The sequence below is a fragment of the Rutilus rutilus genome (assembly GCF_951802725.1).
Source record: "Rutilus rutilus genome assembly, chromosome: 25".
Lineage (NCBI taxonomy): Eukaryota > Metazoa > Chordata > Actinopteri > Cypriniformes > Leuciscidae > Rutilus > Rutilus rutilus.
Window position 1 is genome coordinate 17391862 of NC_140229.1, and position 17459 is coordinate 17409320.

The 17459-nt window shown below is 38.5% G+C and overlaps 3 protein-coding genes across 3 annotated transcripts in view; all 3 read right to left on the minus strand.

Moving 5' to 3' along the window:
• LOC311284816 (uncharacterized protein) overlaps window positions 1–17459 on the minus strand; it is a 199560-nt gene that overhangs the window by 160952 nt on the left and 21149 nt on the right. The window contains exons 5-6 of the mRNA XM_084400028.1: window positions 17375–17419; window positions 12446–14882 (exon numbers count right to left, since the gene is read on the minus strand). Of these exons, the coding sequence (XP_084256154.1) occupies window positions 12446–14882; window positions 17375–17419 (2482 nt within the window). The remainder of the gene's footprint in view (window positions 1–12445; window positions 14883–17374; window positions 17420–17459) is intronic.
• LOC311285529 (protocadherin beta-16-like) lies at window positions 198–3758 on the minus strand. Its single transcript, XM_084401203.1, has one exon. The coding sequence runs from the start codon at window positions 3678–3680 to the stop codon at window positions 1209–1211; it is 2472 nt and encodes an 823-aa protein (XP_084257329.1). The 5' UTR covers window positions 3681–3758; the 3' UTR covers window positions 198–1208.
• On the minus strand, window positions 4854–7507 carry LOC311284747 (protocadherin gamma-A12-like; the record flags this gene model as incomplete). The annotated part of the gene is made up of 1 exon (XM_084399962.1): window positions 4854–7507. The coding sequence occupies exon 1, from the start codon at window positions 7278–7280 to the stop codon at window positions 4854–4856; it is 2427 nt and encodes an 808-aa protein (XP_084256088.1). The 5' UTR covers window positions 7281–7507.

Below are 17459 nucleotides of genomic sequence, written 5' to 3' on the forward strand. Positions count from 1 at the left end.
GTTTCACTTCCATCCTGAGATCCTTGGCTATATTTCCAATCACATACTGGCGCTTCGTTTCTTCCGGAATATTGTAGCTCAGATCTGCACAGACGATTGTCAGACGAAACAGAAGGAGAGCAACGAAAAACGCAAAGAAAGGAACTGAAAATAATCTGTATTCCATTTTTGAAGGTTTGATGTTGCACCTGCCCAAAAGTAATTAATTTTTGACGGATGATATTCTAATAATTCTCTCGGCGTCGACGGACGGTTACTCCATTTTGTGCGGCGTTTATTCTTTCAGACAGAGCTCATACTGCATACATTAAGTGTGGGAGGAGAGACGCATCAGTCTGCACTCTTGGTGAATAGCGACACTGTGAGCATTTTTCTGTTAATTGCATCATGTATGAAATGACTACAGGGATCAACCAAGTGAAATCGTAGTGTTTTTCATCGCGTAATTTTGTAAAATAATCATTTATATAAATATATAGGCAATATAAATTAACTAAAAAAGGTCTCACATTCAGAGGAAAAATTAAACAGAGAGAGTTATCGCTGTCCAGGCTCGAGGTGCTGAAATTGTTTTAGTTTTTTATTCACCGCTTCAACCAAACATCTGTAGTAGGTTTAAACGCACATGTAGGATACACTGTACTATTGGCCTCACAATGATAAATGTTCAAACACTTTTAGACTATCTACGCTAAAACTTACCAAAGAACTAAGCTTGGTTTTTAAGCTAAAAAAAAAAAAAAAAAAAAAAAAAAAAAAAAACAGAAAACAAATTAAGCAACAAAACTTAAATCTAGCAGAGATCAAATACACAAGTTTACTAGCCAATGCCATGCTATTTTTTTCTAATCAAAACAGACCGCAATTCACATTAATAAAATATAATAGGAAAACAAATAATACAGATATTTTTCTTTAAAAACAGACAATTTTTTCGGAACTGATGAATGCAGCATTCAAATATTGGTAAAGGTGTGCAGGAAGTATATACATTTATGAGATCAGAAATTCGCGACCTACATGATTTAAAGTATTTTAAAATAGCCTTCATTATTAAAAGAAGAAAGACGATAGTAGTTAGAGATGATAGGAGTTTTATATGGAATACAGCGTGAGGTCTAACATGTTTCCCAAAATACTTTTACATTTTTAAACAGGAACCGCCCTAATAAAGTATGTGATATTAATGCAAATATCAATTAAAAATTTCAGCGGAGACAACATAAAATACAAAAATAAAAAAGGGTCGAAAAGAGTGAAGCTGCTCTTACCTCATCTTCAATTCCTGTAACATCTAGTGTTATCATGCTCGAGCCAAACTGAATATTGTCTTCCTTTTTCAGAGTACCACCAGCAGGAAGTGTGTTTTCATTATACGATGTCACAAACTTGAAGTCACTTGTGCGCGAGCCTGTGGTTAGATACGCGTCATAATTGTAAGAGCTGCGGAGAGTTCCTGCTCCATCCACCTCTGCATAGTTGGGAGGCAGATAGGCGCTGGGAACAGCAACTGCTCCATCAAACAACAGTCTGGGCTTTCTCCTGTGACAAAACTTCACTGCCAAGATCAGTATGATGAACGTCAGGAAGAAGGTGCACACGGAAACTAATGCAATGATCAAGTATGATGTTAATTTAGAGGTGTTGTCCTCATAAGTCATATCTTTAAGTTCAGGAACTTCAGAAAGGTTGTCAGAAATCAGTAAATTCACAGCACAGGTTGTAGACAGAAAGGGCTGACCGTTATCCTTCACTGAAATAACAAGGTTCTGCTTCATATTGTCAGATTCAGAAATGTCTCGTTGTGTTTTGATCTCTCCACTATGGAGACCAATGGAGAAAAGTCCCGGATCTGTAGATTTCAAGATCTGATAGGACAGCCATGCGTTCTGTCCAGAGTCAGCATCTACAGCGATCACCTTGGAGACCAGAGAGCCTGAGAGAGTCGCTTTAGGGACCATTTCAGTCATTAAAGACTTTCCATCTGGAACAGGGTATAATATCTGTGGAGAGTTATCATTCTCATCTGTTATGAAGACTTTCACAGTCACGTTACTGCTGCGTGGAGGAGAACCATTGTCTCTGGCAACAACTTTGACACTGAAGTTTCTGAACTGCTCGTAGTCAAATGATCTTACAGCATGAATCACCCCTGTATCTCCATTAACAGATAGAAATGAGGACACTGGGACCCCATAGACTTCACTGGGTACCAGAGAGTACAGTACAGTCCCGTTCTGTCTCCAGTCTGGGTCATTTGCACTGACAGAACAAACAGAAGTGCCTGGTTTGTTATTTTCACTTATATAAGCACTGTATGTCTGCTGCTCAAATACAGGAGGATTGTCATTCACATCTGAGACAAATAAATGAATTGTCATGGATGTGGATAATGGTGGAGATCCTCCATCTGTGGCTGTGATGGTAATGTTGTAATCAGATTCTTTCTCTCGGTCTAGAGCTTTTGTAGTTACTAGAGACAAATAGTTTTTAACAGATGGGTTCAGTTTGAAAGGAACATTTTGCTGAACAGAGCAACGAATCTGCCGGTTTTCTCCTGAGTCTTTGTCTTGAACATTAATGATTCCCACTTCAGTACCTGGATCAGAGTTTTCAGGTATCGGGTTATTCAAAGATTTAAGGATTATTCTAGGTGGATTATCATTAACATCAGTTATATCTATGACAGCTTTAGTAGTTGATGCCAATCCAGATGCATCTTTGGCCTGAATTCCCATTTCATACTTTTTGTCTTTTTCAAAATCAATTTCTCCAACCACAATAATTTGCCCAGTTATCTTATCAATAGAAAATATTTTTGCAACTTTGTCTGATATTCTGCTGAATTCATACATCACTTCCCCGTTTGGACCTTCATCAGCATCAGTGGCGCTCACTCTGATTATTTCTGTTCCTGAAGGTGTATTTTCAGCCAGAGTGACCTTATAAACAGGCTGACTAAATACTGGGACATTATCATTGGCATCTAGAACAGTGATGTGTATGACAGCAGTGCCAGATCTCTGCGGTGAACCACCATCAGTGGCTGTGAGGATCATATCTATCTCCTTCTGCTGTTCACGATCCAGCTCCTTTTCCAACACGAGTTCTGCGTATTTCCCTCCATCTGCACTATCATGAATATCCAAAACAAAATGTTTGTTTCTCTCCAGTGAATAGCTATTGACTGCGTTGTGCTCGATATCTGAATCAAGCGCCTCATCCAAACGGAATCGCTGGCCTTTGTCTGCCGATTCGGTGATTTCAAAATGAATACGTTCATTTGAAAATCGTGGCGCATTGTCATTTATATCCTGAATTTGCAGAATTACACGGTGCACTTCAAGTGGGTTTTCCAGTACGAGCTCATAACTGAGTATGCAGGGAATTTGAGTTCCACAAAGCTCTTCTCGGTCTATTGTGTCTGCCACGATTAAATCACCAGTATTCAGATTAATATCACAATACCGTTTGCTGCTGTCCTCCGTGTCTATCCGAGCTTTACGAGAAAGTAATTGTTTCACATCCATCCTGAGATCCTTGGCTATATTTCCAATCACATGCTGGCGCTTCGTTTCTTCCGGAATATTATAGCTCAGATCTGCACAGACGATTTTCAGAGGAAACAGGAGAGCCACGAACCACGCAAAAAAAATAACTGAAAATAACCTGCATTCCATTTTTTAAGGTTTAATGTTGCACCTGCCCAAAAGTAAAAAATCTTTGACGGATGATTCTATCGGCGTCGACGGACTGTTACTCCATTTTGTGCGGCGTTTATTCTTCCAGACAGAGCTCATACTGCATAAATTAAGTGTGGGAGGAGAGACGCATCAGTCTGCACTCTAGGTGAATAGCGACACTGTGAGCATTTTTCTGTTCATTGCATCTTTCATGTATTTAATGAAATTACAACAGTGAATAGCCAATTTAAGTCTTGTGTTTGTCAACGCGTCTTTTTGTAAAATAATAATTTACATGCATCTATATATATATTAGAAAGTAACTAAAAATGTCACGCATTCGGAGATAAACAACAGACAGTTATGTCGCTGTCCATGCGTGTGGTGCTGAAACCCGATGACCTCAAAGAAATTGGACAAGAAAGCACGTTCGTAACTTTGCAATCATATTAAACAAACGCGTAAATCCGTTTTTAAAAGAATGGAGAGGCTAATCCTTTTATTCACCGCTTCAAACTTACTCAGTTCTTTCGTAAGATTTAACATAGATGTAGATTGTACTATCGGCCTCAAAGTAAAATATTCAAACACTTAGACCATCTACGTTTTTAAAAATAAACAAATGTTTTTTAGACTAAAACAACAAAACAATATCGTAACAAACTGTTAAATCTGGCAGAGATCAAATACACAACTTTACTAGCCAATGTCATATTATTTTTTTCTGAACTTTCAAGACCACTATACCCATTAACAAAATATAATAGTAAAACAAAAACTATATACAGAGAAATTCCTCAAAAACAGACTTTTGTTTTTGTGTCCAGATTTGATGAATTCAGCGTTCAAGTACTGTAAAAGGTGTGTAGGATGACATTTGTAGGAAGACATTTGTGAGATCCGAAATTCGCCCCCTATATAATTTGGACCAGTTCAATTGTTTTCATCAGCAGTGGCAAGAGCATTTGATAGATATGATAATGTGAAATAACATAAAAAAGAAAGATGATAGTTATTGTATACATATGTAATGCAGCATGAGGATCTAATAAATTACCATCCAAGTACTTTCTTTAAACTGGAACCGCGTTAATATAGTAGGTGATATTATTTACCCAAATGTATAATCGACGGAGACACCATGAATTGTAATATTAGAGTCCAGAGGAGTTAAACCTCTCTTACCTCATCTTCAATTCCTGTAACATCTAGTGTTATCATGCTCGAGCCAAACTGAATATTGTCTTCCTTTTTCAGAGTACCACCAGCAGGAAGCGTGTTTTCATTATACGATCTCACAAACTTGAAGTCACTTGTGCGCGAGCCTGTGGTTAGATACGCGTCATAATTGTAAGAGCTGCGGAGAGTTCCTGCTCCATCCACCTCTGCATAGTTGGGAGGCAGATAGGCGCTGGGAACAGCAACTGCTCCATCAAACAACAGTCTGGGCTTTCTCCTGTGACAAAACTTCACTGCCAAGATCAGTATGATGAACGTCAGGAAGAAGGTGCACACGGAGACTAATGCAATAATCAAGTATGACGTTACTTTAGAGTTACTGTCCTCATAAGTCATATCTTTAAGTTCAGGAACTTCAGAAAGGTTGTCAGAAATCAGTAAATTCACAGCACATGTTGTAGACAGAGAGGGCTGACCGTTGTCCTTCACTGAAATAACAAGGTTCTGCTTCATATTGTCAGATTCAGAAATGTCTCGTTGTGTTTTGATCTCTCCACTATGGAGACCAATGGAGAAAAGTCCCGGATCAGTAGATTTCAAGATCTGATAGGACAGCCATGCATTCTGTCCAGAGTCAGCATCTACAGCGATCACCTTGGAGACCAGAGAGCCTGAGAGAGTCGCTTTAGGGACCATTTCAGTCATTAAAGACTTTCCATCTGGAACAGGGTATAATATCTGTGGAGAGTTATCATTCTCATCTGTTATAAAGACTTTCACAGTCACGTTACTGCTGAGTGGAGGAGAACCATTGTCTCTGGCAACAACTTTGACACTGAAGTTTCTGAACTGCTCATAGTCAAATGATCTTACAGCATGAATCACTCCTGTATCTCCATTAACAGACAGAAATGAGGACACTGGGACCCCATAGACTTCACTGGATACCAGAGAGTACAGTACAGTCCCGTTCTGTCTCCAGTCTGGGTCAATTGCACTGACAGAACAAACAGAAGTGCCTGGTTTGTTATTTTCACTTACATAAGCACTGTATGTCTGCTGCTCAAATACAGGAGGATTGTCATTCACATCTGAGACAAATAAATGAATTGTCATGGATGTGGATAATGGTGGAGATCCTCCATCTGTGGCTGTGATGGTAATGTTGTAATCAGATTCTTTCTCTCGGTCTAGAGCTTTTGTAGTTACTAGAGAGAAATAGTTTTTTACAGATGAGTTCAGTTTGAAAGGAACATTTTGCTGAACAGAGCAACGAATCTGCCGGTTTTCTCCTGAGTCTTTGTCTTGAACATTAATGATTCCCACTTCATTACCTGGATCAGAGTTTTCAGGTATCGGGTTATTCAAAGATTTAAGGATGATTCTAGGTGGATTATCATTAACATCAGTTATATCTATAATAACTTTAGCAGTCGATGACAACCCAAATGTGTCTTGGGCATGAATTCCTATTTCAAAGTCTTTTTCATTTTCATAATCAATTTCTCCAATCACCACAAGTTGTCCTGTTGTTTTATCAATAGAAAATATTTTTACAGCTTTATCTGATATTCTGCTGAAGTCATACATCACTTCCCCGTTTGCACCCTCATCAGCATCAGTGGCGCTCACTCTGATTATTTCTGTTCCTGAAGGAGTATTTTCAGCCAGAGTGACCTTATAAACAGGCTGACTAAATACTGGGACATTATCATTGGCATCTAGAACAGTGATGTGTATGACAGCAGTGCCAGATCTCTGCGGTGAACCACCATCAGTGGCTGTGAGGATCATATCTATCTCCCTCTGCTGTTCACGATCCAGCTCCTTTTCCAACACGAGTTCTGCGTATTTCCCTCCATCTGCACTATCATGAACATTCAAAACAAAATGTGTGTTTCTCTCCAGTGAATAGCCATTGACTGCGTTATGTCCAATATCTGAGTCATGAGCCTCATGCAAACGGAATCGCTGGCCTTTGTCTGCTGATTCTCTAATTTCAAAATTAATACGCTCATTTGGAAATCGTGGCACATTGTCATTTATATCCTGAATGTGCAGAATTATTCGGTGCACTTCAAGAGGGTTTTCCAGGACGAGATCATAACCGAGAATGCAGGACAATCGAGAACCACAAAGCTCTTCTCGGTCTATTGTGTCTGCCACGATTAAATCACCAGTATTCAAATTAATATCACAGTACCGTTTGCTGCTTTCCTCCATTTCTATCCGAGCTTTACGAGAAAGTATTTTTTTCACATCCATCCTGAGATCCTTGGCTATATTTCCAATCACATACTGGCGCTTCGTTTCTTCCGGAATATTGTAGCTCAGATCTCCACAGACGAGTTTCAGAGGAAACAGAAGGAGAGCCACGAAAAACGCAAAGAGAGGGACTGAAAATAGTCTGCATCCCATTTTTGAAGGTTTGATGTCGCACCTGCCCAAGGGCAAATTAATCTTTTGACGGATGTTATTCCAAAAATTCTATCGTCATCGACGGACTGTTACTCCATTTTGTGCGGCGTTTATTCTACCAGACAGAGCTCATACTGCATACATTAAGTGTGGGAGGAGAGACGCATCAGTCTGCACTCTTGGTGAATAGCGACACTGTGAGTATTTTTCTGTTCATTGCATCTTTCATGTGTTTATTGTAAAGACAACAGTGAATAACCAAGTGAAGTCTTATTTTTGTCTAAGCGTTTTTTGTTTTGTTTTTTGTAAAATAATAATTTACATACATCTATATATATTGGAAAGGAACTAAAAATGTCAGGCATTCAGAGATAAAGTACAACAGACAGCGATGTCGCTGTCCGTGCATGTCGTGCTGAAACCTGATGACCTCAAAGACATTGGACAAGAAAGCACTTACTTAGCTTTGAAATCATATTAAATAAACGTTATTTTTTTTTCTAATCTGTTTAACTGTTTTAATTTCCCCCTTTGGTCTGCTATTGAATGGTTTAGTCCAGAGTACTGTTGCTCGTTCACTGCTAAACGCTTGAGCCTATGGTACTGTTGCTTTATTGTGAGATGCCCCAGTCTACAACTCAACTTTGCTATTGTACAGGTAGGCTACCTTGTTTTTTTTTGTGTGTGTTTTTGTTTGTTTTGTTGTTGTTGTTGTTGTTGCTTGACCAATTAAGCCGTTATCCTCCTGATTGTTGTTTTTTCTTTATAACTTGGGAACGGTAGGGAGGTGGGCGCCATTTTATTTTGTGATCCCCTGTTTTCCCCTGGTTTGTGGCTAGATAGGGAGTGAGCGTACATTTCTGTTCTTGATTTGTTATTTTCTGTGACAGGCTTAGTAATGAATTAACTAATGTAGTCCCAAGGTAGACTACACTTTTGTTTGTTATTTTGGCATTGCCCCCTCCTGCATTCTTTGTTATGGAGGAGGAGTTTCCCTCCTAAGTTGTACGGTTTATTCACAAGAAACCTTGCTATACTTTGTGAGCCTTTAACAAAACTGTTAAAAAAGGACCTTGTTGTTTTGCTGTGGCAGGGCCCATGTGAATGTTCTCCTTAATCTTGTTGTATTCTGCTAAAAAACCCTAGACACTATGACGTAACAGTGTCCAGAATTGATGAATGCAGCGTTCAAGTACTGTAAAAGGTAGGAAATATATATTTGTGAGATAAGAAATTCGCGACCTACATTTCAATTGTTTTCATCAGCAGCGGCAAAAGCATTAATAGATAAAATAATATGAAATGCGGTAAATTAAGAATGATGATACTGTAGCTTTTTGAGCTATCAAAAATACACGGAGGCAGGACTGCAGCGTGAGAACAACAACAGTTGTTTTTTATTAAACTTATATATCAAAAAACGCACATCCACCAACCCCCCAAACTCTCTCTTGAACTCCTTCTTAAAGGGGACGTGTCAAATATGCATGCTGTCGGTGATGTGTGAATTGTGTGGATCAGTGATGTGTGAGCTTGTATCTGCCCCTAAAATTGTACTTTTATACAAATGTAATACAGCGTTTTATTAATGCTAATAACATTTAAAAATATATAATCAGCGGAGACACCACGAAATGCATAATAACAATACAAATTAGTCCAGAGGAGTTAATCCTCTCTTACCTCATCTTCAATTCCAGTTACATCTAGTGTTATCATGCTCGAGCCAAACTGAGTATTGTGTTCCAGAGTACCACCAGCAGGAAGTGTGTTTTCATTATACGATGTCACAAACTTGAAGTCACTTGTGCGCGAGCCTGTGGTTAGATACGCGTCATAATTGTAAGAGCTGCGGAGAGTTCCTGCTCCATCCACCTCTGCATAGTTGGGAGGCAGATAGGCGCTGGGAACAGCAACTGCTCCATCAAACAACAGTCTGGGCTTTCTCCTGTGACAAAACTTCACTGCCAAGATCAGTATGATGAACGTCAGGAAGAAGGTGCACACGGAAACTAATGCAATGATCAAGTATGATGTTAATTTAGAGGTGTTGTCCTCATAAGTCATATCTTTAAGTTCAGGAACTTCAGAAAGGTTGTCAGAAATCAGTAAATTCACAGCACAGGTTGTAGACAGAGAGGGCTGACCGTTATCCTTCACTGAAATAACAAGGTTCTGCTTCATATTGTCAGATTCAGAAATGTCTCGTTGTGTTTTGATCTCTCCACTATGGAGACCAATGGAGAAAAGTCCCGGATCTGTAGATTTCAAGATCTGATAGGACAGCCATGCGTTCTGTCCAGAGTCAGCATCTACAGCGATCACCTTGGAGACCAGAGAGCCTGAGAGAGTCGCTTTAGGGACCATTTCAGTCATTAAAGACTTTCCATCTGGAACAGGGTATAATATCTGTGGAGAGTTATCATTCTCATCTGTTATGAAGACTTTCACAGTCACGTTACTGCTGCGTGGAGGAGAACCATTGTCTCTGGCAACAACTTTGACACTGAAGTTTCTGAACTGCTCGTAGTCAAATGATCTTACAGCATGAATCACCCCTGTATCTCCATTAACAGATAGAAATGAGGACACTGGGACCCCATAGACTTCACTGGGTACCAGAGAGTACAGTACAGTCCCGTTCTGTCTCCAGTCTGGGTCATTTGCACTGACAGAACAAACAGAAGTGCCTGGTTTGTTATTTTCACTTATATAAGCACTGTATGTCTGCTGCTCAAATACAGGAGGATTGTCATTCACATCTGAGACAAATAAATGAATTGTCATGGATGTGGATAATGGTGGAGATCCTCCATCTGTGGCTGTGATGGTAATGTTGTAATCAGATTCTTTCTCTCGGTCTAGAGCTTTTGTAGTTACTAGAGAGAAATAGTTTTTAACTGATGGGTTGAGTTTGAAAGGAACATTTTGCTGAACAGAGCAACGAATCTGCCGGTTTTCTCCTGAGTCTTTGTCTTGAACATTAATGATTCCCACTTCAGTGCCTGGATCAGAGTTTTCAGGTATCGGGTTATTCAAAGATTTAAGGATGATTCTAGGTGGATTATCATTAATATCAGTTATGTCTATGATAACTTTAGCAGTTGATGCCAATCCAGATGCATCTTTGGCTTGAATTCCCATTTCATACATTTTGTTTTTTTCAAAATCAATTTCTCCAATCACAATAATTTGCCCAGTTGTTTTATCAATAGAAAATTTTTGTGCAACTTTTTCTGAAATTCTGCTGAATTCATACGTCACTTCCCCGTTTGGACCCTCATCAGCATCAGTGGCGCTCACTCTGATTATTTCTGTTCCTGAAGGAGTATTTTCAGCCAGAGTGACCTTATAAACAGGCTGACTAAATACTGGGACATTATCATTGGCATCTAGAACAGTGATGTGTATGACAGCAGTGCCAGATCTCTGCGGTGAACCACCATCAGTGGCTGTGAGGATCATATCTATCTCCTTCTGCTGTTCACGATCCAGCTCCTTTTCCAACACGAGTTCTGCGTATTTCCCTCCATCTGCACTATCATGTATAGTCAATATGAAATTTGTATTTCTCTCCAGTGAATAGCTATTGACTGCGTTGTGCTCGATATCTGAATCATGCGCTTCATCCAAACGGAATCGCTGGCCTTTAACTGCTGATTCTCTAATTTCAAAATTTATACGCTCATTTGGAAATCGTGGCGCATTGTCATTTATATCCTGAATTTTCAGAATTATTCGGTGCACTTCAAGAGGGTTTTCCAGGACGAGCTCATAACTGAGAATGCAGGGAATTTGAGATCCACAAATCTCCTCTCGGTCTATTGTCTCTGCCACGATCAAATCACCAGTATTTAAATTAATATCACAATACCGTTTGCTGCTGTCCTCCGTGTCTATCCGAGCTTTACGAGCAGATAATTGTTTCACATCCATCCTGAGATCCTTGGCTATATTTCCAATCACAAACTGGCGCTTCGTTTCTTCCTGAATATTGTAGCTCAGATCTGCACAGACGAGTTTCAGAGGAAACAGAAAGAGAGCCACGAACCACGCAAAAAAAGGAACTGAAAATAACCTGTATTCCATTTTTGAAGAATTGATGTTGCACCTGTCCAACAGTAAAAAATCTTTGACGGATGATATTCGAAAAATTCTCTCGGCGTCGACGGATTGTTACTCCATTTCGTGCGGCGTTTATTCTACCAGACGTAGCTCACAATGCACACATTAAGTATGGGAGGAGAGACGCATCAGTCTGCACTCTTGGTGAATAGCGACACTGTGAGTATGTTTCTGTTCATTGCATCTTTCATATATTTAATGAAATGACATTTAAATGTTTTTCAACGCGTATTTTCGTAAAATAATATTTTACATACATCTATATATTGGAAAGGAACACAAAATGCCTCGCATTCAGAGATAAAGTCGCTGTCCGTGCATGTGGTGCTGAAATATGATGACCTCAAAGACATTAGACAAGAAAGGACTTACGTAACTTTGATATCATATAATACAAACGCGTAAATCCGTTTTAAAAGAAAAGAAAGACTAATCCTATTATTCACCGCTTCAAACAACCTTAGTTCTTTAGTAAGATTTAACGTAGATGTAGATTGTAGACTACTATCAGCGTCAAAGTAATAGATTCAAACACTTGTAAACCATCTACGTTTTTTAGATTAAACTAAAGTTTTTTGAGAAGAACAACAACAAAATATCGTAACAAACTGTTAAATCTGGCAGAGATCAAATACACAACTTTACTATCCAATGCCATATATAATTATTATTATTATTATTATTATTTTATTTTTTTAAACACTTTTGAAGACTGCTATAATAGTAAAAAAAAAATACCTCAAAAACTTTGATAAATGCAGCATTCAAGTACTGTTAAAGGTGTGTAGAAAGGCATTTGTGAGATCCGAAACACTATATAATATGGACCATTTCAATTGTTTTCATCAGCAGTGGCAAAAGCATTTGATAGATAAGATAATATGAAATTACATTTAAAAAATTGTATTACCACCCAAGTACTTTCTTTAAACTGGAACCGCGTTAATACAGGGGATATTATTTACCAAATGTATAATCGAAGGAGACACCATTCAAATGTAATATTAAAAGAAAGTCCAGAGTAGTTAATCCTCTCTTACCTCATCTTCAATTCCAGTAACGTCTAGTGTTATCATGCTCGAGCCAAACTGAATATTGTCTTCCTTTTTTAGAGTCCCACCAGCAGGAAGCGTGTTTTCATTATACGATCTCACAAACTGGAAGTCACTTGTGCGCGAGCCTGTGGTTAGATACGCGTCATAATTGTAAGAGCTGCGGAGAGTTCCTGCTCCATCCACCTCTGCATAGTTGGGAGGCAGATAGGCTCTGGGAACAGCAACTGCTCCATCAAACAACAGTCTGGGCTTTCTCCTGTGACAAAACTTCACTGCCAAGATCAGTATGATGAACGTCAGGAAGAAGGTGCACACGGAAACTAATGCAATGATCAAGTATGACGTTAATTTAGAGTTGTTGCCCTCATAAGTCATATCTTTAAGTTCAGGAACTTCAGAAAGGTTGTCAGAAATCAGTAAATTCACAGCACATGTTGTAGACAGAGAGGGCTGACCGTTATCCTTCACTGAAATAACAAGGTTCTGCTTCATATTGTCAGATTCAGAAATGTCTCGTTGTGTTTTGATCTCTCCACTATGGAGACCAATGGAGAAAAGTCCCGGATCAGTAGATTTCAAGATCTGATAGGACAGCCATGCGTTCTGTCCAGAGTCAGCATCTACAGCGATCACCTTGGAGACCAGAAAGCCTGAGAGAGTCGCTTTAGGGACCATTTCAGTCATTAAAGACTTTCCATCTGGAACAGGGTATAATATCTGTGGAGAGTTATCATTCTCATCTGTTATGAAGACTTCCACAGTCACGTTACTGCTGAGTGGAGGAGAACCATTGTCTCTGGCAACAACTTTGACACTGAAGTTTCTGAACTGCTCATAGTCAAATGATCTTACAGCATGAATCACCCCTGTATCTCCATTAACAGACAGAAATGAGGACACTGGGACCCCATTGACTTCACTGGGTTCCAGAGAGTACAGTACAGTCCCGTTCTGTCTCCAGTCTGGGTCATTTGCACTGACAGAACAAACAGAAGTGCCTGGTTTGTTATTTTCACTTATATAAACAGCATAATCCTGTAACTCAAATGTAGGGGGGTTGTCGTTGATGTCTGAAACTTGTATGTTCAGAGTTATATTGGAGAATAAGGGGGGTGTACCTCCGTCCTTTGCTGTTATTGTCACATTGTAATTTTCGAATTGTTCTCGATCAAGCGAACTAGTTGTTGTGATAATGAAATAAGACTTGATGTACGGCTGTAGTTGAAATGGCAGACTCGTCGAAATGGAACAAGTAACCAGGCTATTCTCACCTGAATCCTGGTCCTTTACGTTTATCACTGCGATCTCTGAACCAGGTGGGATGTTTTCTGGGATTTGGTTATTTAGAGACTTTACAGATATAACCGGCGCGTTGTCATTGACATCATCTATTTCAATAACAACTTTACAGTGGCCTGTCTGACCTCCACCATCCTCCGCCTGCACTTCCATCTCGAACGAGGAGGCCTTCTCGTGGTCCAACTGTCCAGTAACAGATATTTCTCCATCATTTTCGTCAATTTGAAACAATTCTTTTGTGTTGTCGGATAGGTGATTGATATAATACGTTATTTGCCCATTTGCACCCTCATCCAAATCGGTTGCAGTAATTTTGATCACAGACGTTCCGAGTGCTGAATTTTCAGATAAACGAGTCTCGTATAAAGGCTGCGAAAACACTGGTGCATTATCATTCATGTCTAACACGCGCACTTCAATAACAACAGTTCCAGATTTTGGAGGATTTCCCCCATCGACAGCTGACAAAATCAAGGAATGCTCTCCTTTTGTCTCTCTATCCAGGCTGTTTTTCAAAACAATGTCCACATGCCTGTCTTTATTTGATTTTGTATCAAGAACAAAATGTTTGTTTTGACTGAGAATATATGTCTGAACTGAATTAATTCCAACATCCAAATCCCGTGCGCGAGCTATATGTAATTTGCTTCCCGTCGGTGCCGCTTCGCTTATCTCAAGTTTAATTGAATCTTTGGGGAAAATAGGAGGGTTGTCATTGATGTCCTGGACCTCCAAAACAACGTTATGAAGCTCTAAAGGATTTTCAAGAATAAATTCAAAGTGCATGAGACAGGGGGAGGTTGTACCGCATAGCCTCTCTCGGTCGATTCGTTCCGAAACAAAAAGATTTCCAGAATCTAGGTCTACATCACAGTACCTTCTCTCCCCTTGATAATCCAAACGGGCTTTGCGAAACCTCAAGCGATTAGAATCCAAATTAAGCTCCTTACTTAGACTTCCAATAACATATTTTGTCTTTGTTTCCTCCGGCACAGAATAACGAACATCAGCAGTGGTAACGCAGAAGAGAAGCGACGTTATCCATAATCGCCATTTGGCCCAACACAATTTAGACGTTTTTGCCATGTTTTCATGTAATAAAGTAAAAACGTTGTTTCGAAATCTTCTTCACAAACAACTGATTTGCGTGGATAGCACTGCTATTTCGACAAATGACTGTTGTTAACAGAATAGAAAAAATATTCGCACCAAATGGGTGTGAACTTATGCCCCCCCCCCCCCCCCCCAAAAAAAAAACAGAGTTAATCAACAGCGACACTGTGTGGTTCAGTTGAGTTTAGGTAAACAGCTTGTGAGGTTAAATTGATGGTGTGCAGACGCTTCATATTTACAGAGATGTGTCTGATAATGTGGGTTTAAATTACATTCTCACATGTCATATCAAATATAACCATGAAACATTAATATTGACTGATAAAGAAGTGATTCCTTCAAAACCTTCAATACAAACAAAATATTTTAAACAAAATTGTTTTTTTCTCACACTGCAGATAAACCAACAGAAGCGCAGTATTATGACATAAAGTATTTAAAAGGGTTTATATTTTAAATACATACTCTAGCTTTTGTGAGCATTTATACTGGTCATTTATATCGTCATATATATATATTTTTTTTAGAACTACATCAATATACATTATTGGTGTTGTTCATACTAGCCACACACGCCACTAACGGACACATATGTATTTCAGCACCATGGACAGTCACTCAGTAGTCGCCGGACAAAACTGTTGGAATGTGCTATTACGTGCGTAGGATGACATTTTATTTAAAAATATATTCAGTACACAGCAATGGAATGTTAAACAAATATAAAAGATTGCACATTAGAGAAGACAATGACTGATAAAAAGATATTTTGTTGAACTGCACACACATTCGGTCTCCTCCGTAACAGTCAGCACACATCTGACGTTCATTAAATGATCCGAGACCAATGCCTCGAGCAAATAAGAAAGAATAAGTAAGAATTTTGCTGAAGCATCATGATCAGATGACAGTTCCAAAGCACACACTATTTACCCTTCACCAAGTCTGCCTAATTGAATTGTTTTTCAAAGTATGTATTATAAAACATTCTTCAACATATTTGAAATTCTTTTCAAATAATTTCCCAACCAAACATGCAAACATATAGCTTAATCCTATTTGAACAAATCAACAAATCAAGGGCAGTTTGTTTCAGAAGAAGTTGTATTTTGTGCAGGTGAAACGTTCAGGACCATCTATATGCTTAATAGCCTGAAAGTCTTAAAATAGAAAGCTCAGACAAGTTACCATATGGCATTTATGACAAATATCCAACCGGTAAAAAAAAAAAAAAAATGGGTCAGCACTTCGGATGTTTAAGATCAAAATCCATATGTGGACATGTGGACATATGCAGTGCAGAAAATGAAGAAAATATTTAATAGAGAATATTGTATAAATAATGCTATTACTGACAATAGCTAGGTAAATTAGATAGGTAAAATCAAAACCACAGAAAAACCTTAAATACTTATGAAAGAAAACTTTATTTGTGATTTATAAACAAAACACATTACCAGATTTCATAAAGTAATATAAAATAATAAACACCATTACACTGATGAGCAGGTGTACAAAAATTTTGTCCAACATATTTGCACCGTCAAAGTCAAAAGCATAGTGCCACTTAGGCACTGGATGAATTTATATATAATTACTACACACAAGCAGAATACATAGACCCTTTTTATTTCTCTTTTATAATTTTTTGACATTTTTGTATTTTTGTATTTTTTTTGTAATTTTTATTTTTTTTTCCAGAAGGAAGAGGCTTATATCATAGGGATGTATGAACTTGTTCACAATACAGTGTTATTTGATTTCAAAGCCTAGCACAAAACGAAGGATTGATCCTTTAGAGTTGCAAAAATCATAAGGTTGTAAAGAAAAGCAATTTAGACCATAACACTACAGCATTACATATATCTAGAATGTTAATGTTAACGTTGATCGCCACAGAGCCGACATCAGTTCTGTGTCTTCTTTGTACACTCTATGCATGTATGTAATCAGTTTATGTTTGAGTATGTCTGAGTGAATAATTTGATTTATGTCTACATACTTCAGCAGAGACGATACACATCTCTAGTTCCATCGTAAATGAGAAAAAAATAATTATGAAAAACATATCTGTTCATTTATATCTATATATAATTTTTGTTTTAATTGCGTTTAACATGCAAAACAGTCACTTGGTGATCTGACAGCACTGAACCACACCTGAAAGAGACTTGAGTGAGTGTGTGTGTGTTTGTGTGTGTGTGTGTGTGTGAGCGCTTTGTGATGATATGGTCTCATAGCAGCACAAACATCTCTCCTTTACTGAACAGTACCTCTACAGACTTAGAAGGGAAAGAAAAGAGAGATGTGATCCCTCTGAATGTAAAAAAAAAAAAAAAAAAAATCCCATTATTTACAACAACTATGTCATGAAGCTATATCTCGCCACTGATTATATACAGTAGAAAAAAATCTGTACTGTCCACTACTGTGGTCTTTTCAGTCTAATCTCCACTCACCCTCTATCATTGCCCTATAAAGCACCATACGCCATAGCTAAACATCTCCACAATAAGCATGGCTGCATAGTCCATGATGGTTCCACTGCTGTGAGAGCATAAACACTGGAGTGTATTGAGTTTGTGTA